The following is a 23660-nucleotide window of genomic DNA, read 5'->3' on the forward strand; positions in this document are numbered from 1 at the left end:
AAAAGGGAAAAAGCAGTACAGCGAGCTCTCAGCAGCTACCAGACGGTGCCTAACGATAACTAAATCCTGCTCCAAATATGCCACTGAACGAACTTAATAGTACTACACCTGAAACAGTGATTTCATAGTGATTAAGCAAGGAGATTCTTGGCATATTAGAGTTTATAGCTTAATGCACATGACTAGACATGATCAAAAACTGAAATGATGAAATATTAATGTGCAAACACAGCTAGAGAGACCGAGCATTTGCCGTGTGGAAGTCAGTCTGCATCAGACGGCCGTCTGGTCACCCTAGACACCCACCTCCACCTCTGAGGGGCACACTCCCTGAGAATCAGAACTGGTCAGTACACAGGGCACCGAGTCTGACATGACTGTGCCAGCCTGCCCATCTCCCATCATGCAGTGCAGCTGCTGAAGCTCAGGCAAGCTCACTTGAAGCAGGAGACCCTCCATCATCATCTCCTCCAGGTCAGGACTCACACCTGCATTAGGAGGTGCATTCATCATGTCTAAAATTACATACACTGCCAGATAAAGGTTTTTCCACACACAGATTTTCTACATTTACATGTGTTACTCACTTAACATTTATTAAAAATACACTCAATATTCTTTGCTTTGCATTTACAGTATGTGCATTTCAATACCTTTATTAGCATGAAAATGTCATATCTTTGATTCATCAAATAAACCTCCTTTAGCAGGTATAAGAGAAAATTCAAAGCATTCTTTCTACAAGGTACATTACAAACTGCTGTTTCATAGGATGAAACACTTAACTAGTGCGTTTGAAGTTGAAGGACAGTCTAGAATTTGACATCACCACACAACCAGTTAATAGGATGTCAGACATGCACTGTTACATACTCTTTCCATGTTATAAAGCAGGCTTGTTTTATTTGACATATACATTTTATTTGTAGTTGTTAAGCCTTGGAAAGTTGAGTTAAGAATAAAAAATCAGTTTATGAAATAAATAGGTAAGTGATTAAAACCTGTGGTGAGTAAAAACTTTTGACAGTTAGTGTATATTAAATTTAAATGACATTAAATCAGAACAAAGTTCTTCAGAACTCAAAACTTTTGGTGAATTCACAGTACTTACTAGGCAAACTGATTTAATTTTGCATTTGTAGGCCGCCAATTTTAATTAATGCAACATGAGTCTGAAAAAATGAGAACATTACATAAACTATCAAATATTCTCTAGAATTCTTCAAGTGAGTGAAGTGGTTTTGTTAACTAGTAACTGAAGGGCTTACACAGCACTACTGACCATGACGAGAGAGACACTGCTGCTCCACTTGGAAGAAACCCTGAGACTGATCAGGCTGCTGTTCTTGGAGAGGACATGAAGCTGATTCAGGGCAAGACATCAACTGCAGATGATTACATCAAAAAGAAGAGGAGAAAATAAGACAAGCAGTACAGCAGAGTGATGTGCACAACATATAACAAGAAGTGTGGAATATTACTACAGTGGTATAACCATAAACAGTCTTATTCAAGGGAGGCTTAGTGGATAAACACAGGAGTGCAAGGTTTGAATCAGGCACACGTGTGTGTGTGTGTGTGTGTGTGTGCGTCCTGCAGCAGGCACTAAGCTCACCACAACACTGCACTGAAGTGATCTGAAGCTGGATGAATGTTTGTTCAATGTTCATAAGCAAGTTGTCTAAACAATCACAACACAAAATGAGTGAAGCACCTCTTCATCAGCGTCAGTGGAGCAGCTTGCAGGTTCGTCCCTGTTCTCACTGGAGACAAGGACTCTCTTGGCCTTGCTCTGCCAGTTCATGGCTTGGCGCGCTAGGAAGCGCAGTGCGTCTCCTTCCGGCAGGCGTACACGGAGACAGCGAAGGGAAGCTAGCAGGGGAAAGACTTTGGCCAGGGGGGGGCGCTGTGAGCGACAGCACAGCAGACATAGCCAGGGAGAACTGCTCCCCTTGGTGGCCAGTTGCTCCATGCAGCTGCTGTGATAAATGTCCCGGCAGAGGCGGCACTGCAGCATGCTTCCAGTGGGGGCGCTGTGGCACACACAAACCTGAGAATCTGCATCTGTTTTGGAGTGCAGCTTGGAATCGTTACTTAACCGAAAAGCAGAGTGTGTCTCCATCTCCTTTAACCGTACTTTCTCAAGGATGGCCATCTGGAAGAAGAAAAGACGACAAAGTTTTTTAAAAGTTCAATAAAATTGTTATAAAGTCTTGAAAGCACTGTGGACCGTGTGCACGCAATTTCGTTCCACCTCATGCAAATGGGATGCGAATGACAATAAACTTCCTTGACCTTGACCTTGGATAGGGCAACCAAAGCTAGTGGTAATCTCTACACAGCTTTGTGAACAAGAAGCACCGCATGGCTTTCCCTTAATGTCACTGAAGGGGGCAGCAGAGGCTCAGTGGGCTAAGCCTCTGCGCCTGTGATCAGAATGTCGCTGGTTCAAGCCCAGCCTTGACATGTCAGCAGGTCCTTGATCAAGGCCCACAGTCCCCAGCTCCCTGGGCACCACAATGGGTGGCTGCCCTTCGCGGACAGCTTGCCCTCCTCTACAGAGAGCAAGCTGGGGGAGGCATAAGGACAACTTCAATGAAGTATCAGTTGATATTATTAATAATTTTTGTTTCAATGCAAGACCTTCCATTGTTTTGAAGAATCTTTGCCATGGCAAGATTCCCATTTATTTCTATATTTTCCTTCAATCAGAGGCTCTCTTCACCACATTCAGTCAAATAATTGATGTTCTAGTTTGATCGAATCCAAAAAGAGTGGTAAACACATACAGGCTCTGTGCACTTACAGAAGATGCGAATTCCCTGCATTCTGAGAGTGCGCTCTCCACATCTATCATAGGATCATGCGTTGGCGTCTTTTTCATGCTGTGCTGACTTCCCTCCAGAGCCATCTTGAGCTTCCTCTTCGGAGCTCCAGACCCAACTTCACACCTGGGGCAAAGCACCTGTACCAAAGTCTGCTGGTCATTCTCACGGGTACGACCTGCGTTTCAGTGCAGCCATGACACAGGATAGCTGCTTTTTCACCCAAGCGAGGGAGCCGCCAAAACGCGTTTATGAGTTACAGTGTTAGTGTAATTATCCGCTTATAGTGTTCACGTTTATCTGGGTGAAATTCATTACTATAATCAGATCATTTTAAATCGATTTTTTGTTTTTCTTTATGTCTCAGGCAAATTACCATCTAATTGACATTTGTATATTTATTACAGAAATATAAAGGTAATAAAACGGACAGCGTCAATTTCTGACGATTTCAGAATACACTGCAGCTGTTTCAAACAGTTTAAAAATTAGAGTACTGTTAAAATTACTGAACTGTATATAATTCAAATATGATATAATACAGTACTTAAATATTGGGTTCAATTCAGTTTTCTTTATACAGCGCATTTTCACAAAGTTACATTGTTTCAAAGCAGTTTTGCTGCTGCATCTCACTGGCCCAGTTTTGGCAGTTTATCATAAGCTGTGAAGACTCTATATTTGTCATCGAGAGATAATAACTTTCTTTTTCCCGTCATGTTTTCTGTGCATCAGCATTAGCCTCAGGTAGCCTAGCTGGCCAGGAGCAGATGGGCTACTGCACGGCAAAGGATTTAAAAAAAAAAAAAAAAAAGAATCACCGCAGCAGGCCTGCCAATTTGGTCAGCTGACTGGCGTGAGATTTTCAGTTTGAGACGAGTCTGCACACACATTTGCATGTATGCAACCGTCTATAATGGGATAATATAGATTTACCATAAGATTTCTGGCATGAGTGTGAGAGTCTGAAAGCGTCACACCAGAGCTGGCAGCCCGCGTGCAGTTGTACATTTTTTCCGTATGTCGTCATGTTTAAAGACCCAAAATGAAGACTGCAAGCAGACTACTGGATTACTATATGCAAATTAAACAGTATTTGTACAAGAATGATTCTGTCCCAAGCCTTTTGATCGATATATGTGGTTGATCACTATAACCAAGATCAGTATAAGCGGTTTCCATTGTAAAATGTATTGTTTCAGCATTGTCATTGCAATGTGCGCATGGGCAATAATCACATTGCATCTGCCGGTACAGATTTGTGTCTGTTGACAGCTCACAGTACCACCAACTTTGACGCACCCTATTGGTAGATAAGTTCCATTTAGCTATAGTTTATTTGGGGTGATTTCATCTCCTTTTTTGTTTTATAAATATTTGTTGAAATTTTGTGATATCATGCAGCCCCTATTTTTTTTTTTTTTACGAATTTAAGAAAAACGACTAACAACTAACATTTAGGAAAATGTGCACAATGTGAGTGGAGAAGCGCTGGAGTACCTCTAGCAATGAGAACGGAGAGTTTGGTAGGAGAAAGACCTCAGCAGCACTTTCTCTCCAGGCCTCCCCTTCTGAGAGCAGGCTCTCCAGCTGCGTGAGCGCCTCCAGGTGGACGGGGATGGACTTTCCTTCACACACCAAAGCAGAGAGGGTGCCCAACTGAGGCAGCTGGTCCCTGAGCTGAAAGAACAGAAAGACTGTCTCCTTCCTACCAGACAAACCTTAAGGTTTAACAGGGGATTAAACACACATTTCCAGAACAAACCACATGTTTTTTTATTAGCCACTAAGAACCTCATTTGGCATCCTACACATATGTAAAACTGCTCTTGACACTTAATGAGGTCAATTTGCAGTCTAGTGGCACAATTTGTGTACATTTCAATCTGATAAATTTCCAGTTTCTGTACAACCTAGACCAGGGGCACAAAGATATGAAGACAGTTCAATTGCCAGCTCATGCGATGCTTTTCACATCTTGCCCAGAACATCAGCAGGAACACAAACTGGGTTCAGGAGTAAAGACATTATGGCAGGCAGAGAAACACCAAAAGCACGTGACGGGCAACCTGAAGCCCACCTTGATGGACTCTGCCTCCTGCATCCACTGCTTAGCCCTACTGACAGCATCCTGGAGCAACAAGCAGTTGGGCAGGTAAGCAGGAATTCTCTCCACCTCCCGAACGGCGGCTGCCAGCGTCTCCAGGCAGTGTGAGGGCCTGAGGAGACACATGCAAATCGGGCTATTTTCACTGTAAACTCAGTCACTGCATCATGATTAACCAGGCAAGACCCAGCAATGAAACGGCACATAATGGGCGTCGATTCGTGTCATACCTTTGCTGCTCCTTGGAAATGAAGCATTTCACACACTAATATGTACTTTGCAATGTTTTGTTAATATCACCACTAATACAAGACTCCATATGTGAACTTAAATGCAGACAGCAATGTGCATGGGCACTCAAACACCAAAAGTACCTCAAACTAATGAATATACAGTACGGTTTTGGCTAGGCAACACAGATGAGTCAAATAATCATTTCATATTTCTAGGTGAAACTTCTCCCTCTGACAAACTCTGACCAGGCTTAGTGCACAGTCATGGTAGAAGCTCCTGGTGGAGCTTCATAAGGCAAACAGAGAAGAGTGCAGTACTACAGAAGGGCAGGACAGCAACGGCTCACCAACATCCAGCTGGCAGGAAGTTATCACCCTCAGCTGAAGATCCCTCCCTGGGGCTTTAGAGAGCCCACCTACACCTGGGGCCGAATCCCCTACTTCCTGTTTGGAGTACAGAAGTGCTCCAAGCTTCCACTGGCTATATGCCCTTTGAGCTTCTGAACGAATCACAGCCCAGGAGTCTATGGAACATTGTCAAGGAGGCCTGACAGTAGCAGCTGTCACCCTACCGTACCATCAATGAGCACGTCCAGCAAATTTTCTACTGTACATATGACAATAAACGCTTTGAATTTTGAATCTGAATCTTGAATTACTCTGGTATGGTAGATGCATCCTCCCACTCTCTGTCAGACCCTTCACTTTCCACTGAGTGCTTCTTTTCACGGACTAAGTGTCATGTCGGAGAGCACCATGAAGGCGGAGCCTTGGACCGGGAGAACAGGACACAGTGGGGAACACAGTGTGACAGGGCGGGGCAGTAACAACATGCCAACATGACCCAGATGGCAATCAGTGATAACTGCCAGCTAAAGACAATCGGCTCAGGTTCCCCTGGGGCTCCAGGGCTCCATTCCAACGGACCATCCACATACTGACGGTTGCTGAACCCAACCACTGCCAATCTGAACCCTCAGGGCACTGTATTAGAACTCCACCAAGACCATGGCCTGCCAAGCAAGACACCAGCAGATCAGAACTCGCCTTTCCTCACTGCCCTACCTGAACTGTAAATACACACAACCCCTCGGAGGCCTAAACGGCTTCTTTGGTCTGCAGGTCCTTTAAATACATTAAATACAAGCTTCTTAAAATTCAATTAATAGCAGTGAATGCTTCAAAAGAACAGAACAAAGACGATAAGAACTTTACGAACAACCGCAACAGATCAACAGACCAAAACTCTTCTGCCCCTCTTACCTGGCAGTGATGAGGGCAAAGGCCTTGTCCTCCCAGTGCTCAGACACAGACAGCAGCCCCAGGAGTCGCGCTAAGCCTCTTTCCACTGTAGGGTGAGCAGTGAGGCCCACTCCGCGGTCGATTAGCTGGCGTACGCTGTCCAGGGAGAGGCGGGCAGGCCGCAGAGTAGCAGCCCGCACAGCCTCCAGCCAGTACACTCGCTCCAGCTGCCCCTGCAGGGCTGTCAGGCCTGGTACTGCCACACCCAGCTCAGCACTGGCATCCAGCAGGGCCTGGATCCGCCCCACACAGGGAGCCTCCTCCGCCAGCAGCTCCTCACATTGCTGCTGCAGGTCCTCTGCACCATCTAAGAGCTCCTGTTGTGAAGACACAGGGCAGCCTATCAAACGAGTGTCTGATGGCCTAGGGCAGGGGTCTCCAACTCCGGTCCTGGAGAGCTACTATCCAGTAGGTTTTCTGTCCCACTTGGCTTCCGATGAGCCACACCTGCTCCTGGTATTTACCTGAGAACTAGCGTGGCTCATCAAAACTGGGTAGGATAGAAAACCTACTGGACGGTAGCTCTCCAGGACCGGAGCTGGAGACCCCTGCCCTAGGAGAACAGCAGCCCCTGACTGGCTACAGAGATTACTGCACAGTGGATTACAGTAACAATAAATGTCTAAAAATGATGCATGCATGTATGTATGTATGTAAACAAGCATTTGGTCATTTATACAGGTTTCTCCCGCCATCTGAAAGTAGAGAATTCCTATGAAACCTTTCCTAAGCCGAAATGACAAAGTGAAGAAGCAATTACCGCTAATCAATACAGGAACATTGCACTATGACGTGACAAGGCAATAGGAATTCAGCTCCCTTATGATGCTATAGCAACACCATTGTATATGCGGTCCTTTGTTGCCCGAAGTGTCATTATGCGACACGTGACTATATCTATGACTGGCTCAATGATAAACAAAAGCTAATTGCTATTTTCAGTTTTCTCCTTTTGCAAAAGCAAAAATCACCTTCGGATTTCGTTCGGTAAACGAAAACGGCCGGTAAGAGCGTGGTGCAGAGTGAATAATTGTAAAGGGGCAGGGTACCTGCATGTGTTTGGTATGTGTGCGGAGGTACATAGCTATTGGTTCATTTCCCGACTGTACCTTCAGTAAAGAAGCCTGGCTAATGCTGCAGGGGAGGCTGTAGAGCTGCCTGACAAACTGCTTCAGCTCCTCTACAGTCAGCCTGTTCCAGCACTTGCCCCCCCCTGGGCGGTACCTGCGTTATTTACAAAAGTGCAATTAAACTGAAACAGGCCTACAGACTGTATAATGGCTGTATAATGTCATATACATCTAACCACGTCATCATGCACAGCATATAGTTACACACGTTAAATACACAGGCTTTAGAAAATTGCAATATGCCAAATACAGTACTACTAAACTATTGTAAAATATGAAGCACGTGTCATTAAGTTAACAGGTTCAATTGTCCTTCAGAAGCCAGAAGATGAGCTAAATACTGAGCTCAAACCTTGTGTGCCTTTTGGCTCTGAGCAGCTGCTGGGCAAGTGCCTGACAGCGCTGGGCCTCGTGCGTGACGATGCGGAGGCGGCGGAGCAGGTCGTTGTCTGGGAAGGCCTTCGCCTCGGACTCCTTTATCAGGGACAGGAACACCACTATGCCTGCAAACATCGACTCATCACACATGCTTCTCTTTCAACGATGTCTGCACACAATCCACACCTCGTCTTGCTCTCTCCTCCTTTATTCAAGCCAAGAGATAAACGCTTCACAATGCGACCGCTTGTTTTTCAAAGCAGTGCTACAGTCGACGAGTGCTTTCTGCGATATGAGAAACCGCCGTGTTGTGACGACTCACTCTTTTTCTGGTCCGATTTATTCTCCAGCAGCCCGTTAACACGAGAGGCCCAGTCATCATAGGGCTTGGCGTGATGCCTCACTGCCCTCAGCATAGGATACAGGTCATCCACTGTGAATCTGTAGCTGGAAGTTAACAGGCACATGTGGGAACTGCCCGATGTAAAAGCCACCTAATTACTCTCTTCCCCCAGCTTAATAAGGCTCCACCCAGACATAACAGATAGGTGAGTTGAACACCCAAGGGGCTAGTGGTGCTGTATTAGTAAGAATTTGCGTGATCTGGCAATTGCCATATTAAGCACCAAATTGACAGGCTAGAGGTGACCTTGAGTGTCGATGGGAGCTACGTAAAAGCAGATGAGCCACAGATGGGACTCACTTGAGTGTGTAACTGGAGGGGGGGCACAAGCAGAGATCCTGGGCATGGTGGAGGCAGGCAAGCACCCCCGGGTTGCAGGGGCACGTGACGGCAGACAGGAAGCAGGTGGTGCGGCACCGGGTGCATTGGCGTTCGTCATCCTGGAGATGGTCGTACTGGGTACTCTCACAGCGTTCCACTCCCTGGGAGGCAAAGGAGACCCTAAGTATATAGCAGCCTTCAGGAATGATTTGGCAATACTGAGACATTTTTTAATACTGTGGAGGAATATTATGAATGGATCACCATCTTATGGACTTTGTCACGCAAGCGTTCCTCCTCCTCGATCATGATGGCCATGTCCTTCTGCACCGCGGAAGCCAGCACCACGTCAAGGCTGTCGATCTTGGATGCCATCTTGCACACCATCTCATCATGGGAGAAGACGCAGTAGCGATGCAGAAGCCGGTAATGGTTGACACACTGGCGGCCTAGAGGCATCTGGAATAACCGATGACAGTCCCATCTCCGCTGTCAGACACGCACAGGAAGAACCACCATGGCACTGACCGTTCGAATACAACAAGTTCTGCCTACCCAGTCCACGGTGCAAAAGTTGACCGCCTCTGCAAAGTTGAATCCCTGGTTGAATCCACTGTGGTAGGCTCTGGGGAAGGTGATGACAAACTCCCCAGCACACTGGTTGGTGTGATATATCTATGGTGGGATCCAGAATACAGTTAATCGATTAAATCCAGCGCTATCCATAAAGTGATCTACAAACCAAGCATTCAAACAAAAAGTATACACTGTCACCAGGTCTGGGTGATAATTTTTAGGGGCTATCACTATCATTTCAGAGATTTTCACAAAATTTATATTTATCATGAAATTCTAAAATTCATTTGTAGAAAACAGTAAAATGTGATGGGATTTTTTTTATGTTTTTCTGATTATGACGACCAAATTGTTTTACTAAGAGTTGCGGAGCATGAGACAAATATAATGGTAAGTTACGCCAACATTAGACTCACACCATGATGGAATTCATGTAAAAATAGTGCATTGTTAATTATGCAAGAAAACAAGTGTGTAGGGTATATCACGATACAATATTGAAATTGATGATATAAATGTTTAGTCACAATATGATATTTTAATCGATGCCAAGTTGTCATAGGTACCAAATATATGAATTCTTACTTTTATGTTGTTATCTATAGAAAACTAAAAAATATCTAACATAGCAGGCAGCAAACACAAGGGAAATCACAGATCAACAACTATCAGCAAATACACTGGGTATTAGCAGTCTGACTGGCATAAGAACATAAGAACATAAGAACATAAGAACTATACAAACGAGAGGAGGCCATTCGGCCCATCGAGCTCGCTTGGGGAGAACTTAACTAATAGCTCAGAGTTGTTAAAATCTTATCTAGCTCTGATTTAAAGGAACCCAAGGATTCAGCTTGCACTACGTTATCAGGAAGACTATTCCATACTCTGACTACACGCTGTGTAAAGAAGTGCTTCCTTAAATCCAGTTTGAAATGTTCTCCCGCTAATTTCCACCTATGGCCACGAGTTCTTGTATTTGAACTAATGCTGAAGTAACTATTCGGTTGAACAGCATCCAAACCTGTTAGAATCTTATAGACCTGGATCATGTCCCCCCTCAGTCTCCTTTGCTTGAGGCTGAACAGATTTAGCTCAAATAACCTTTCCTCGTATGACATTCCTCTAAGACCAGGAATCATTCTTGTGGCCCTACGCTGCACCTTTTCTAAGGCCGCTATGTCCTTTTTAAGATATGGTGACCAAACCTGTACACAATATTCTAGGTGAGGTCTCACCAAGGAATTGTATAATCTTAGCATTACCTCCCTTGACTTAAACTCCACACACCTGGAGATGTACCCCAACATCCTATTGGCCTTTTTTATTGCTTCCCCACACTGGCGAGAATGAGACATGGAAGCATCAACATACACACCAAGGTCTTTCTCATAATCAGCTACCTTTATTTCAGTAGGTCCCATAAAATACCTGTACTTTATATTTCTGCTCCCTACATGGAGTACCTTACATTTGTCTATGTTAAATTTCATCTGCCAGGTGTCAGCCCAGTCACTAATTAAATTAAGATCCCGCTGTAGCTGCTGAGCCGCTAGTTCAGTATCTGCTACACCACCCACCTTGGTGTCATCTGCAAATTTCACCAGTTTACTGTATATATTGGTGTCTATATCATTTATGTAAATTAGGAACAAAAGTGGTCCTAAAATTGAACCCTGCGGTACCCCACTATGAACGCAGGCCCACTGTGACATCGAGCCTCTTATAACTACTCGCTGCTTCCTATCCGTTAACCAGTTATCAATCCAAGTCGCTACAGTTCCTAAAATACCTGTCGCTTTGAGTTTAAGTGAGAGCCTCTTGTGGGGAACAACATCAAAAGCCTTTTGGAAATCTAAATAGATGACATCATAGGCCTTCTTATCATCAACTTCCTGAGTAGCTTCCTCAAAAAACTCCAACAGATTTGTTAAACAGGATCTACCTCTCCTAAATCCATGCTGGCTATCCCTCAAAATGTTATTTGAGTCCAGGTAATCTACCATTTTCTCTTTGATTATAGCCTCCATAACTTTACCAGTTATACAAGTTAGACTGATTGGCCTATAGTTTGACAAATTACTTCTATCCCCTTTTTTGAAAATGGGCGTTATGTTGGCATGCTTCCAATCAGAAGGTACCACACCTTCAGATAAGGATTTTTGAAACAGTAATGTTAAGGGTCGGCAAATAATATCCCTCATCTCTTTTAACACTATAGGTAAGATGCCATCAGGGCCCTGTGATTTATTTATTTTGAGCTTAGCTAGGCTTTGCAAAACATCAGCTTCAGTTATATATATATTAGTTATAGACGATGTTGAATTAGTAATAAGAACTGGTAAGTTACTAGTGTCCTCGACAGTGAATACCCGTGCAAAACTATCATTGAACTCATTTACTATGTCAATGTCGTTTTCAATTATAAGACCCTTACTATCCTGCAGATTAGTAATTTCAGCTTTTAGAGCTCTTTTAGAGTTAAAATACTGGAAGAAACTTTTAACGTCATCCTTAGCCTCCAATGCGATCTTCCTTTCGACATTCCTTTTAGCTCGTCTAATGTCATTTTTTAATTCAGCCTGTAGATTTAGATACTCTTGCTTTATTATGTCATCATCAGTTATTTTCCATCTCTGGAACAAAGCCCTTTTCCTCCTTACTTTATACTTTATGTCCCTATTAAACCACCTAGGTTGCAATTTCCTAGATTTATTCTTGCTAGAAACAGGTATGAAGTCCTCTTGTACTTGCAATAATGTGCTTTTAAAAAATTCCCATGCCTCTTCAACAGTTTTGTTATTTAACTCCATCCAGTTCACGGTTTCTAGTTTTAATCTCATACAATTGAAGTTAGCCTTCCTAACATTATATATTTTTGATTTGGACTTTGCTCTTCGGGCACTAAACTTAACCTCAAATTTAACCATGTTATGATCGCTACTGTCAAGTGGTTCTAAAACATCTAATTTACCAATCCTGTCCTGGTTATTAGACAAAACAAGATCAAGAATGGCATCTCCCCTGGTAGGGGTGTTAACAAACTGAGTAAAAAAACAATCCTGTACTAATTCCACCATCTCAAGTTCATTTTCAGAAGAGCCAGCAACAATGTCCCACTGTATCCCCGGTAGATTAAAATCACCCATAACTACCACATCATTTTTATTGCTCATAATCCTAATATCACTGTATAACAATCTGCTTTCCTCAGCAGCTACATTGGGTGCTCTGTAACAAACACCGACAATTAGGCTATTTGAGTTTGTAGCATCTAATTTTACCCATATAGCTTCCGTACTTTTACTTATATCAGTAAGCTCCCTTGCCTGCAAGATTTCCTTTACATATACTGCAACACCACCTCCCTTCTTACCTATACGGTCTTTACGGAACAATGTGTAACCATCCATATTATATTCTTGTCCATCCTTATCACTCAACCACGTTTCAGTTATTGCTATAATATCATAAGAGTCCAATGAGATAAGAGCCTCTAAATCATGAATTTTATTCCTAATACTCCTGGCGTTTAAATACAGACAACAAAGGGTAGGCTTATTACAGTGCCTACTTATAATATGATTTTTTTGGGCTTTCCGTTTCCCCCCAGTTACATACTTAACTAACCTCCCTGCCCCCCCAGTCCCTAGTTTAAACATTCCTCAACTACTCTACAAATACGCCTTCCCAGTACACTGGTTCCCCTCCGGTTCAGATGCAACCCATCCGGCTTGAACAGGTCCCACCTGTTCCAGAAGGTCCTCCAGTGCCCCATAAACCTAAACCCCTCTTTCCTACACCATCCTTTTAGCCACGCATTTAATCTCCTTATCTCAGCTAACTTAGCCTCACTTGCGCGTGGCACGGGGAGTATTTCGGAAAATACCACCATGGACGTTCTGCTTCTAAGCTTATTGGCGACTTCTATAAATTTATCCTGCAGAACAGCCCTTCTACCCTTGCCTATGTCGTTGGTGCCAACATGCACCACGACAACTGGATCCACCCCAGCTGGGGCCAAAAGCTTGTCCACACGATCTGGAAGGTCTCCTACCTGGGCACCAGGCAGGCAAGACACCGTACGGGACCCTCTATCACGCGTGCACACATAACTGTCTACTCCCCTAATAATTGAATCCCCCACTACCACAACCTCCCTCTTTCTGGGGGGAGGGGGCTCCTCAGTGCCCAAGGGCCCACCTGCTTCCCCAGTCCCTTCCGGCTCTAAAGCTGGAAGCACCTGAAACCTGTTAGACACAGACACCTCAGGTGATGCCGCCTCTGTAACGTGTGTACGCCTTTTCCTGCGTCTACGACCTACGGTCACCCAGCTCTCTCGACCTCTCTGCTCTTCATTCTCCCTCCCCCCCGTTAGTGGCGTACACACCGTCTCCCTAAACGGCGTATCAACTAGCTCATCTAACTCACTGTTGCATTGGATGCGAGCCAGTTGCTCCTCAAGGTCGCGAACCTTGACCATGAGTGAGTCCACTAGCTTACATCGCTCGCAGATGAAGTCCGACTGGACACTAACGTCCAGAAGGGCAAACATCTTGCAAACGCAACACTGAGCTGGCCCCATAATTAACTAACTCACTATGACCCCGTACTCCCAGCCCAGTAAATTTATATAGTGTATTTAACTATAAAGATTAATTTGCGTAACAATAAATGCAGTAACGTGCGGAGTACACTAAAATAAGTTATTACTTGTGTTAAAACGGAACTTAATTATTATTTTATTAAAAATTTTAAACCTGATAAACTTACTACTACTTACCAGAAGAACTTCTGCCTGAACCAAGTATGAACTAAAAACAAGGCGAAATCGAAGTTGCTCTTGGGAGGTCGAAAAACCACAAAAACCCCCTCACAGCAGGCTACTGCCGGAGCGGGAAAAAAGTGGAAAATGTCCTCCCGGCCCCAACTGGCGACCGAGCAAAGCTCAGGAGCAACTGTCCTTTTCCGACGCTTGGTAGCGATACCGACGTTAGATGTTGTTAGTTATAATCGCCCCGCGGGTGTTCGTTACGGAGTTTAAACGCGGACAGAAAAACGCCGCGCACGCGACACCCGCAGCTCTCCGTCGGTAATAATCGCGCTGTTGATTAACAGACAGGACAGACAAGCACTCACGCTGACCGAAATAAGAACAATAAATAGAAATAAACAGCCACCCACGTAAACAGGTAAAGCACACAAACACTCAAAACACTCCAAAAAAACAATCCCAAACAATCGCTGCAGCTCAACACCACTCTCTCGCAGCAATCCCAGCAATCCTCGCAGCAATCCCAGCAATCCCTGCGCCTCTATCGAGGTGCTACTGAACAATCTCTGCGTCTCGCATCAATGTCATACTGTAAGACGCACTGCAAACCAGTGACAAAGGCTGCAGAAAAGGTCTTACTGGAACACCATAGGCCATCAGGGTGTTGGGGTTCATGATGGTGACCAATTGATGCAGGAGGTCTGGCTGGGATACGAAGAGCTCCGGAGCCAGCTTCCTCATCACATCCTCCAACTGCTCTGCCGCAAAACCGGGGGCACCGTACCAGGTCTTAGGTTCACCCCTGGAGGTCACGAGGTCACGAAATAAAGGGTATGACTGGTAAATAAATGGATTACTTAATGCATCCTTTTCATTTTGAAAATCACTGCAAGGTACACTTAATTTAACATGAGGGAAACGTTTATCAAAATGATTATGGTGGGAAGTCAAACAGCCTTAAGAAGCAAGGAGTTCTATGTACCAATGCAGGTAGTTGATGGAGTAGCTCCAGTGGTCTTCAATGTGCCAGCAGAAGCAGGAGAAGCACATTCCTACATAGAGCCAGGGCAGCGTCATCCCACAGATGTCAGACGTGATATGGGTCAGCACTGACGGATCCATGAGGGCCATGTTGTTCAGGTTCCAGCCACAGTCAAGGTAAGTCTAACAGAAGAACCACCAGCCTATGACCGTTAATGTCAAAATAGCAGTAATGTCCCCTGATCAAATATTAAACATCAGACATGACAGAACTTCAGGACTTTGATCTGTGCAATGCATGGATCTACAAAAAGTTTGATTCATTTACATTTGAAAACTGGTTCAACAGATTCACTGATAAGAACCAGTTGCAAAAAATCGGACATCACTATTAAGTGCACTGTTCTACATATTGTTTGTTTCTTTATTATTATTATTATTTTGCATGATATAGTGTGTTCATGATGGAACAAATGTATTGTTCATGAATAATGAGAGAAAATCACAATCCTGATTCTGAGTGACAGACAATAATGATTCATATTATACCCAAAATTGTGCAGATGTAATAGTATGTTACGGGTGAGTAACGACAATCGTGCAGAAAGTAATAGAGTTTAAAAAAAAAAAAAAAAAAAAAAATCCTTATTTGGCTATGAAATGTAGCTACATGAAAGTAATAGTTCCAACAACTTTATACTCCAGTAAAGTACACATCCAGAAAACATCTTAAGGTTGCAAAGTACTTGTCCAAGAGCACTGAACTTTATACCACACTGGGCTATACTACCTCATCTTGAGGGGCAACTTTAAATTTTCCATTTCTGACTGGAAATCCACTCCCAAACTCCTTAGAGGCGATGTCAGCACCATACTCCACAGTCACGTCCTCCTCAATGGCACCTACAAGTCGCCAGAATTCCTTCTCCACCAGCTCTGTTGGGACCATCTGACATACACACACCACCACAGAATTATACATATTTTTATACAAAATGATACAAGGTATGTTACAGCAGAAACAAGCTACACAGTCTTTTTAGTCATGCGATCAATCTCAACCATTCTGTAGGTTTCCAAACAAATGCCTTTCAGGTAAAGCGGCCATTTTGAAAGCCTCTACAGTCTTACTTACGTGGACTGGCATGTTGAAGTAGTCCGATTTAAAAGCGTCCGCCATCTCTCCAAATGCACAGAGTGTGTAGTCTCTGTGAGCCTGTTGGAAGCCAAATGCCTCCTGAGGCTTGCTACATTCCTGTCAAAGAAGTTTTTTTTAAAAGAATTAAAGAACAATTCTGAGCAGCATGTTAATGGAACATTCAGTCGCACCCAATTAAGTAAATCCCAGTGCAAAGTATCTGCTGTCCCATGTTACATACAAATTTCAAATGACAAAAAAAGTGTTTTGCTTTAACCCGTGCTGCACACGCATGGATACAGATCATTGACAATTTCATTTCTGTCACAAATAAGTTAGAAAAATTTTAGCGCATCCAAGCAGTATACCGCAGCATGAAATCATTTAGTAATGTTAACACGAAGGGGGCACAAAAGGCATTCTCATTTTTGCTTTGAGATTTTATTTTTGCATTTGGCACTGGATTCAGCAAAATAAGGAAAAATCTGCAAGAAAAAAAGAAATGGTTTGAAAACAACTTTTTTGAAAATGCACATGCCTAAAAAGAAATGAGAACTGAGATCTTAGTCTGGTTCCAGTCTTTTTTTGTTGAATATATGGTGAGTCCATCGAACCATGAGCCCTGAATCTATCAAATCATGAGTATACTGTATTGTAAGAACCTTACTGCACAAACTGTCCTTCTCACTAATTAATGGGCATCAGAGATACAACCACGTAGCATTTAAGTGGAATCAAAGTTCTTGTTGGATTTGAGCACAAGTACAACTTTCAGAAACAATAGTGAAGCTTTTCACCTGGGCCACACACTTGGGACAGCGCCAGTCCCCTTTGGGCACATCGTGGAGCGGCGGGACCAAGCAGAAGGTGTGGTAGCTGTCGTCACAGCCATCGCATAACAGCAGGCGCTCCTCCTCACTCCCACTGCTGCACACCAAGCACACATACTGGTCCACCTAGAAACATGGCGAGAGCCTCAGACGTGCAGAACCGGACACATCCATGGAACCCAATCCAGAGATCATGTCACGCCAGGACTGGACGATATGGCAAAAATTTATATCACGATATATTTCTTACTTTTGGTCGATACGATATAATTCCGATATCGATATGGACAATATTAAAAAGACTCAGGAAAAAACTGCCGAGGACACACACAATGGATGTCTGCAAACTGAATTTGCAAAGTCTATAATACCTCCAGGCTCCTCCTATTAAAATTATATAATTTTTTTTTTTAATAAAAACAGTACAAAAAAAAATAAGGTTCACTTTATTTGTATTTAGCCTTTACAAACAAGAAATGTGAAATAAACTATCAAATAAATAAAATTCTCAGACTCAGCTTATTAACAATAATATATTTCAATTTAAACTAAAACAGGCTGATTATTCATATACTGTATATTATATGATACAGTATATATGTATATCGAAATATCGGAAATGTGTTTAAAAATCGTATCACCGTTATTGAAAAAAATTATATCGCGATATATATTGATATCGAATTATTGTCCAGCCCTATGTCACGCCTTCATGAACCCAGCCAGAAATACACAACATGGGGAATACCTCCTTCTGGAAACATCAGCAACACCAACACAACCCTCGTCAACCTTCAGGGTCTTATCACAGAAGGTCTTCCACATCACATTAGAATCAGCAGTCGCACCCAGGTCTGCAAGTTCCTCACACAAACTGCATGCAAACTCATGAGACAGTTTGATCTTGGAGTCTGCCCAGTTCCAGCCTCATTCTCCTAGTAGATGGTAGCCTACTAGAACTAAACCGAATCTTCAGAGTGGCAACAAGTCTGTGGTCAGAATTCACAAACGGGGCACCCTGCAGTTCTGTAGGAGCCTCCAGGGAAATGGATCCGAAGCCCGACAACGTGGCTCAAGGTGCTGAGACCAGGATCTAAGTATGCCACAGCCCCTGACCTTCTGCAAAATCAAAGAACATGGAGCCACTTTCACCACAGTGGCCAGACCTGTGGGGACTGACAATCTTCATAACCAGCCCTGTCAGTGCCAGTGGTCACATGACCAGAGGAGTGTCACCTCGTGCACACCTATCAACAACTGAGCAAAGTTGCGAACAAAATGTCTGCCTCATTGAGACATCACTCCCCGCGGTCGGAACATACAGACAACAGACGAGACACCCAGAGTGTCTTAGCCTGAGCTTCATAATATGCTCACTGAAAGGAGCTCATTGAAAGGTCAAAAATCCCTGAGTACGGCAGCCATCTGAGAGTGCCGGAAATGTGAAATGTAACTTACGAAGCTCCAAACAGCAGAGGAAGACAGTCATTCGGCTGGAGACACAAGACATTCCACGCACCAACCCGGATGGGCTGCTTCAGGTTAGGACCCGAGGGCTGCCGTGCAGCGTGACCCCTCAGCAACACAGCAGTTCCTGTCCCCAACAGGCCTGACACCCATCGGCTCTCCAGAGGTTTCATCTCTTTTAGGGGTGAGACTGCCAACGGCATTCCTCCGTCCCCTTCATCATGCATGTTGCCTCCCTGTGGGTGGCTGCAACAGAACCATCCCGCAGAGAGCAGACGAGTCCTGTCTGCTTTGTCGGAGCTGTGTCAAGTTCTTACGGTGGCTGTAATGTTAAGCTACTTTTGCCCAGAAATTTAAACTGGGCTGAAAAGTTTTTTAAAAACTATGACTATTGGAGTGTTTATTGCTACAGACATGTGACCATACTAGGTAACAGAATACGGGATTTAATTCATTATGATTCTAATAATACAGTCCTATTTTTGCATTTTTATTTATTTCACATATACCATTTTGTCATTTAGACACACTAACCAATACATTGCATTACGCACGCACGCACGCACGGTTTTCCCCTCCTAGGTAGGTACCCACCTTCTTGGCTAACTAAACCCACAGTGTGTTCGCTGGTAAGTAAATAAGTGAAATCAAAACAAAAAGCTAGTCAGTGTTATTAATTGAAAACACTACAAAAACATTAAATGTAAAGTTTGAACACATGAACTCCATTTATTTTTGTAGATATACACTCTTTCTAAATGTGATGCCAATTCCAAGGAGTACCAGGTTTTTTTTTGGTTTTTTTTTTTAACTGTTTGGGGCATCTACAGTTAAAGGAATAGGTGAATAGGTAACATGTGATGACATCATGATTGGGTATAAAAGGAATATGCTGCAGGCATCACATTTAGAATGAGCGCATATTCACGACGAATTGGTTCAAACTTGACATATCATGCCTTTGTAGTGATCATTTACATACGAGTTCTTGTTTTTATTTGCGTTTTCCACACTGTCCCAGCTTTTTGTAAATAGGGTTGTGTGTGTATATGTGCATGTGTGTGTGTTATTGCAATACTTTATGGTTGAATTCAAATGTTATTACTGTACATCAGGTGCTGTACAAAATCACAACAGTGCTGACAGGTCTGGAAGCTATTCCATCACATTTAACTGCAAAAAAGGTCATTCACAGAGTCAGTATTTATAAACAAACCGAATAAGGAGTGAGGGACACAGCATCCTGGTGTCTCAGATCACATCAGCCAAACAGAGGCACTTTCAGCATGTTATCTGCCCACAATAAAACAATAACTAATATCCATCTTCTATCCAAGTCAGGATGACTGGGGAGCTTAGAGCCTGTCCTGGGCAGCACATAGCATAAGCCTGGGATGCTGGTCCATCATAGTGCACATGCACAAACACACTAATACTCTACGGGCAATTTTGGGACACCAATTAGCCCTCCTGCTGATCCTAATCTCCTGGGGACGAGGGCATCGTCGGCAATGCCGCGTATCTTTCTCGTGTATTTCAGTTCATAACTCGCTGAAATCTTATTGTATAATCATGAAAAAAAACGCTGACTAAATCCATAATCTGTCTTCTTTTCAAAACGTCCATTGTCGGAAGTATTAAAGTTTTTTAAATTAGGTTAAATCGGCAAAAAACTAAACCATGTCTCCTTTCTTTGTTTTACCTGCATCGGGGGCGTGTAGTACCGCTCTCACCCGAAGATCGCTATTCACATTCTAAATAGCCGCATTAGCGCGCATTCAAATCGCATTCGCATGGTAATTTGATGAACAACGCAATGGTGAAACGCGATCCAGATACATCCATACACATGAGAGCTCCTACATATTCAATGAAAGGAGCCAGAAATAGTTACATGAGTTAGGTTTTTCTTATTTATTTATCCAAATGAATGTTGCATCTACACCATTTAGTCATCTTCATGTAGAAAAGACTTTGCTGATCAGATATCTAGGATCAAAACAAACTGCCAGCATTGCTTACTATGTACTTTTATAATGTTTCTGCAAGTGTTCCAAACTGCATTTTGCAATGTCTAGACTTCGAAGTCAAATTACAAACTTAAATCTGTCATATTTACAGTACACTAAGGTTAAGATGAGTTTAATGCCAAAACAAATATATAAGAAGCAATTTATTTGCCATGAATTAAGTTTATGATATTGGATGAAATGTGTGACCATGCCCCAGTTAGTGATGTGTTCCCTACCCCTAGACCCCAGAGGGTAACGGCTGTGGGAGCACCTGCAGGAGACGGCAGAATACCTGAAGAACACGCCAACTCCAAACACAGAACAGAGGTAGAACCGACACCCCCAACCCGCAGGGACGCCCACGGAGCTGCCAACCAATAACCGACGCGCTTCAGGCAGCACACTCACCATGGTATCAGTACCGTGCTCCTCTGGAATATCTTTCACTGCCTGGCTCAGCAACTCCGTCTCAGTGTTTTCCTGCTTCACCTGAATGGGAATCTCCTTCCCTGTTAGGCAGAAGCTGAACTGAGTGGGTGGAATGGTTCCAAAAAAAAACATGATGCAGTAGTTGCTTCACAAGGGATTTTGCATATTACATGGCCAAAAAAAACTGAATTGCTGTCACCATTAAAATAATTGTATGATGTATGTTGATTAGTTGGTCAGAATTTTTTTAAACACACTGTGCTCTGCGGTCATTTCATCCGCGGTGAGCAAAATATTTAAATTAAACATTAATTTCATAAAGATCAGTGAGAAATTAATATCTGCCTACAGAAAGATCACAAATAGGCAAGAAGAGCAATAACCTGTAGCTGTTGAGAACAGGGCTGCTGACCTTTGACCCAGAACATTCTGAATCAGATTGGTTTGGTGTGAACCTGGGAGAAGAGCAGGCTGGGTCACACCAAGCTCTGGTTTGGGGACAGAAGATCCTGTTCGCCTCCTCAGATTTGGTCGGTTTGGATTTGGCTGTTCTGGATCAGTTTTCACATGGCCTACCTATGGGGCAAGGGGAAAGATAGGAGCCAGTCAGTCAATCAGAAAAGTTAAGAAAAACATTATAGCCATTTTCACAAACTAACAAATCTACTTAAAAGGAGCAACAATCCCTTAACCTCAAAATGCTGCCAATATGGCGCCAAAGGTCAGATTATGTCATTCGAGTTATAAATACTCTCAAAGCAGCAGTATAGTATTCTTCCTCACCTTCACCTCAAATACTGTTAGTAAACATCTACCCATTCATCTGACACCATCTGTAAAACTATAAGCACAAGAGGAATCCTGGGATAAAGATTATCAAGGAATTTGGGTAAAAATGCAACTGATGCTCAATCTATGCAAATATTCTTCAGGTTTATTTTCAGGTTGACCAGCTGAAAGGATTTACATCTGATCTCATGCGCTTTGCCCTGCGAGCTGGAGGGCAGGTGTCTGCTGGATGGACTGACTGCCTCTGGGCCAACTCATGTGGTTTATACTCCTCATCTTTGATGTCACTGGTCAGGATGGCATTCTGGATGCTCTGCAAGCAGAATTCCATTAAAATCATTACAGGCTGGAATTATTCATGTCACAGGAGAAGCAGGAAATAAATGTTATGTACAAGGTGCACAGACAAATGAATGGAAAAAGATACAAAAAACCTTGGAATGTATTTAAACATTTTAAGTATTTAAGCATCCTTTCAAATCTTTTTGTACATTCCCATGTTAAAACATTCCTACCCAAAAAAAAAAGGGCTTTTGCAAGACGACCAGAGATTTGCTAAGTGAAAACAGCAGACCTCTCTCATGCAAGTACTGGTGGGTGGGAAAGGCAGAGGAAGAAGGGGAAAGGTTTGGAACCTTGAGTAAAAGGTGTCAATAAATGAAAAATAAAAGAACAATGCTCTAATAGAGGTTACCTGATTAGTTTATATCATTAAATGGTCTGTGAACATCACTAAGAAACAGGCATACCTTATCTGTATCTGCATTTGGATCCGGGCCACCCATTAACTGCACCAGTTTAGAAGCGAGCTCAGGCGCCTAATGCAAGAGAGAGCTAGGAAAGTTATAGAATACTATAAGACAACATCTTATGTAAACACCACATTTCTGGTGAACATCCTCTTGGACCAACCAATCCTACTTGCCATTTTAGCCAGTGCTCAAGCATGCAGAATTGGTTCTTACGAAAATATCACTACTGATACTTATTTTACAGGTACGCGACATACTAGAAATTGATCTGAAACAGAAATAGAACTAGATCAAACATTCAACAGGTTCTGTAACTACACTATTCATTCTGGAATAGTATGTGTACAATTTGTTCAAACTCAAGACAGCAATATGTTTTAGTACAATGTTCAAATGAATGTCAGGAGAAAGGACTTTGCCGTCTTCAACTGTCCCTCCCAGGTAGCAGGTATTGAAGACCGATGACCAATTAAGTTAGGTTTCACTCTATGGTTAAATAGTTTGGAATATTCAGAAGCTTTAATTTAATGGTCCAAACATAGAATGGTTTTATTCAACTGCCTGGAAGCTTTTGCTGGAGCCATTTGTTTGTGTGAGCAGGGCAGTGTTGTTGCTGGGGGTGGAACGCTCACCCACCAAAAGACTGGTTCCTGCCTGGAACAGGCTGTATGGGTAGAGTATCCTTTCATAATGTCCTCTGAGGTGGGAACCCACAGCTTTTCCAGGTGCAAAGCCCATCTTCAGGGCTATTTTTGTCCAGTGCCTCTCACGGCAGACTATGTCAAAACCTCCCTCACTCTCCACAAGCTGTGAAAAGACAAAAGAAAGTACCAAGAGCTGTCAAACACTGGAAAACATTTAGCAAACATTTAGCAAAATCATTTGGCAAACATCCAAAGTAGGGCTGGGAGATATATCATATCGATATTGCATCACGCATGCACAATAATCACCGGGGCAACAAATGACAGGCGCAACATTTGGTCATGCGTCAGCTTTTCGGGGTTATACGGACGTTTATTTACGTCCACAATTTGTTAAGCAGTTCAGTAGTATGGCTAAAATATTAATGAGGCTTTGTATGACGCCCAAAAGTCATTATTAGTATAAATACGGCATATCCTTATGTTTAATAAATGTGTCAGACTTTGAACTGCAAAAAGTACCACCACACCGCCGACGTCATTTTACCTTGTTTATCCACAAGATCTCC

The 23660-nt window shown here is 43.1% G+C and overlaps 1 protein-coding gene across 4 annotated transcripts in view; it reads right to left on the bottom strand.

Annotated features, from left to right (window-relative positions):
* The window catches only part of LOC111853901 (lysine-specific demethylase 5B-B-like), a 32440-nt gene that overhangs the window by 1311 nt on the left and 7469 nt on the right, over positions 1-23660 (bottom strand). Inside the window, exons 4-26 of one of the 4 annotated variants that reach the window (XM_072701817.1) lie at positions 23084-23254; positions 22445-22513; positions 21874-22008; positions 21290-21482; positions 20886-20986; positions 16966-17124; positions 16166-16285; positions 15821-15979; positions 15032-15213; positions 14689-14851; positions 9255-9374; positions 8964-9158; positions 8679-8860; positions 8298-8422; positions 7950-8100; positions 7577-7691; positions 6429-6784; positions 4906-5044; positions 4326-4505; positions 2807-2965; positions 2051-2155; positions 1283-1385; positions 307-488 (exon numbers count right to left, since the gene is read on the bottom strand). In XM_072701817.1, the coding sequence (XP_072557918.1) occupies positions 307-488; positions 1283-1385; positions 2051-2155; positions 2807-2965; positions 4326-4505; positions 4906-5044; positions 6429-6784; positions 7577-7691; positions 7950-8100; positions 8298-8422; positions 8679-8860; positions 8964-9158; positions 9255-9374; positions 14689-14851; positions 15032-15213; positions 15821-15979; positions 16166-16285; positions 16966-17124; positions 20886-20986; positions 21290-21482; positions 21874-22008; positions 22445-22513; positions 23084-23254 (3564 nt within the window). Of the gene's footprint in view, positions 1-306; positions 489-1282; positions 1386-1714; positions 2156-2806; positions 2966-4325; positions 4506-4905; positions 5045-6428; positions 6785-7576; positions 7692-7949; positions 8101-8297; positions 8423-8678; positions 8861-8963; positions 9159-9254; positions 9375-14688; positions 14852-15031; positions 15214-15820; positions 15980-16165; positions 16286-16965; positions 17125-20885; positions 20987-21289; positions 21483-21689; positions 21741-21873; positions 22009-22444; positions 22530-23083; positions 23255-23660 lie in introns of those variants that run through there. The other 3 variants (XM_023831312.2, XM_023831313.2, XM_072701818.1) reach the window with 3 other exon arrangements.

Source organism: Paramormyrops kingsleyae, chromosome 18, assembly GCF_048594095.1.
Source record: "Paramormyrops kingsleyae isolate MSU_618 chromosome 18, PKINGS_0.4, whole genome shotgun sequence".
Classification (NCBI taxonomy): domain Eukaryota; kingdom Metazoa; phylum Chordata; class Actinopteri; order Osteoglossiformes; family Mormyridae; genus Paramormyrops; species Paramormyrops kingsleyae.